Genomic DNA, 2173 nt, shown 5'->3' with positions numbered 1-2173 from the left:
GGTAAAATGCTAATGAAGTGACTCTCAGAGCAGCTGGAGACGACATTCGTGTTCATATCATCATCATATAGTGAGACGGCAGAAGCTGAAAACACCGCGAGCGTCATCCGCGCTTTAGTATGTGTGTAGTAAACAAAACAGTACGCCCCGCCATTCATTCATTGCGGAAATCATGGTGCGTTATGCGTGATATCAAATGCTTCTGCAGATTTATAGTATTACTATAGCATTTCACCTGAGCATTGCGAATCATGCGTATGGCCATGATAAGTGCTGAATGAATGACAGGCTTTCTGTTGTAACATCGTGCAAGGTAAATAAGGGTGACATCTAACGTTAGTGGAGAAGACTAATGTTAAGATTCACGTTAATCAGATCTTGTTTTAAATGTGTGCTGAAATAAATACCAGAAAAGATAGATTTGCGGCTTTTGAGAATCGATATATAAAATCGACATCATTTAAAAAAACGATTAATCGAAAAATCTATTTTTTTGCCCAGGCCTAGTAATTACAAGAAGTGAATTTCTGCAAAGCACGAGTTAAAATTATTAACCCACTGTATCTTAAATAATTCTCTTGAATGACTAACATTATTGTTTTAATACTTTTACACTCTGCTTACTGAATTTTTTTATTTATTTTTTTACTTTTATTTTTACCTTTGTAATAATGCATTTAAACAAAAGTGTAAGTGGGGCCTACATTATTAATATATTAAAATATATTTGTATACTTTTAAATACTCTTATTATGTATTATAGATATAAAATAGAAAAGCTATTAAAAAACTACTAAAAAGTTCTGAGGCACCTTAAATTTATATAGCAGAAGAAAAATACTGAGCATTAAAAAAAAAAGTAATACTTCAAAATAGGGACTTTTATCTATTACCTTTTTTCTTGGGCAAAAAGAGAACTCTATTGAGCATGTGCAGATAATAAGCGTCATAATTAAAGACATTAAAGCGGCCTCCAAAATTGCATACTGTCTAGTAGGTGCTATATTTAGTTTGAAACTTACTTAAAAACTTTACTTAGTTAAAAAAGTATGTTTTGTATAGTATGAATATGGATGGATTGAATGAAATTTGGACATGCTGCTCTTTTCACGTGTTGTTTTTGTTCATTTACTATGAAGTACGAAAGCAGGCATATTCGGATGCAGCATAAGTGTGTTCCATTTGCCAGTGTTCTTCCCTTTTTTTGTCTTGGGATTAATTTAATACATGACTTGACATGCAGGGGTTGGATTGTTGGTTTGCTGACATGATCTTTCTCGCTTGTATCCCAAACCAGCTGTCCCACTATGGAGCTCAGCAGATTGGTGACTTTCTGGATTGTATGTATATGCTTCTTGTTGGAATGTCGAGCGGACAAATCCAATCATGTAAGCCCAGACCCCTTACCATCGGACAACGGTGTCTCAGGTGAGTTTGAAATGTTTGAATTATTATTTTACATCGGCGAAAAAGTAGCTGTGTCATCATAGATGAGAGTTGACGGCCTTTTCAACAAACGAGATGTACTTCAAACTGCTTTGTGCTTTGCAGCCCCCTGTCCCAGTGTTTTAGTCTTATTTAGAAATTGTAAGGGGGTCTAAATGCGACCCGGCTGAGAATAGGAAGGGAATGCATTCTCTGTTAAGCGCTGTCCTCACTTGGGCTGCTCTGTGGCAGCGTGTCAAATAAAGGTGCCTAGAGCATCAAAGTGTGTACAATTGCTTCTGTAATGTGTTTTAGGCCCATATAAAGGGTGGCTTGTCCTTAGAGTTCATCTGAGTTGACTTTTAAGAGATGTTTGGGATCTGTTGCTTCTTGCCCAGATGCCTGCTCTACAAAAATACAGTTTTAGTCAAGAGTGTGGGGAAAAATATCTTTGTGTTGTAATTTGGATAAGTTCTGATTTTGGCGTGAAGTTTATTTTAAAAGTCATGGGGGAAAAAAATTATTTCCAGGCCTTGAAAGTAACGCAATAATGTGAAAATATATCTAGATTTTTTACACTCAGCCTTTAAAAAACAATTTAAGAAAAATTTATATATATTTTACTTTAAATTATATGGTATACTACTATGAAATGTATGGTGTATAACTTTAACAGTCTATATATATATATATATATATATATATATATATATATATATTTCTGACGAATTTGACTGAAATGCTGTCG

At 34.4% G+C, this 2173-nt stretch overlaps 1 protein-coding gene across 1 annotated transcript in view; it reads left to right on the top strand.

The window, feature by feature from the left end:
* LOC107675872 (stromal interaction molecule 1-like) overlaps window positions 1-2173 on the top strand; it is a 61525-nt gene that overhangs the window by 3431 nt on the left and 55921 nt on the right. The window contains exon 2 of the mRNA XM_016470370.1: window positions 1298-1428. Within this exon, the coding sequence (XP_016325856.1) occupies window positions 1308-1428 (121 nt within the window). The 5' untranslated portion in view covers window positions 1298-1307. The remainder of the gene's footprint in view (window positions 1-1297; window positions 1429-2173) is intronic.

This window comes from Sinocyclocheilus anshuiensis, unplaced genomic scaffold, assembly GCF_001515605.1.
Source record: "Sinocyclocheilus anshuiensis isolate Anshui unplaced genomic scaffold, SAMN03320099.WGS_v1.1 scaffold1832, whole genome shotgun sequence".
Classification (NCBI taxonomy): Eukaryota; Metazoa; Chordata; class Actinopteri; order Cypriniformes; family Cyprinidae; genus Sinocyclocheilus; species Sinocyclocheilus anshuiensis.
Note: the sequence above shows the minus strand (reverse complement) of the source record. Positions and strands in the feature narration are given on the sequence as shown.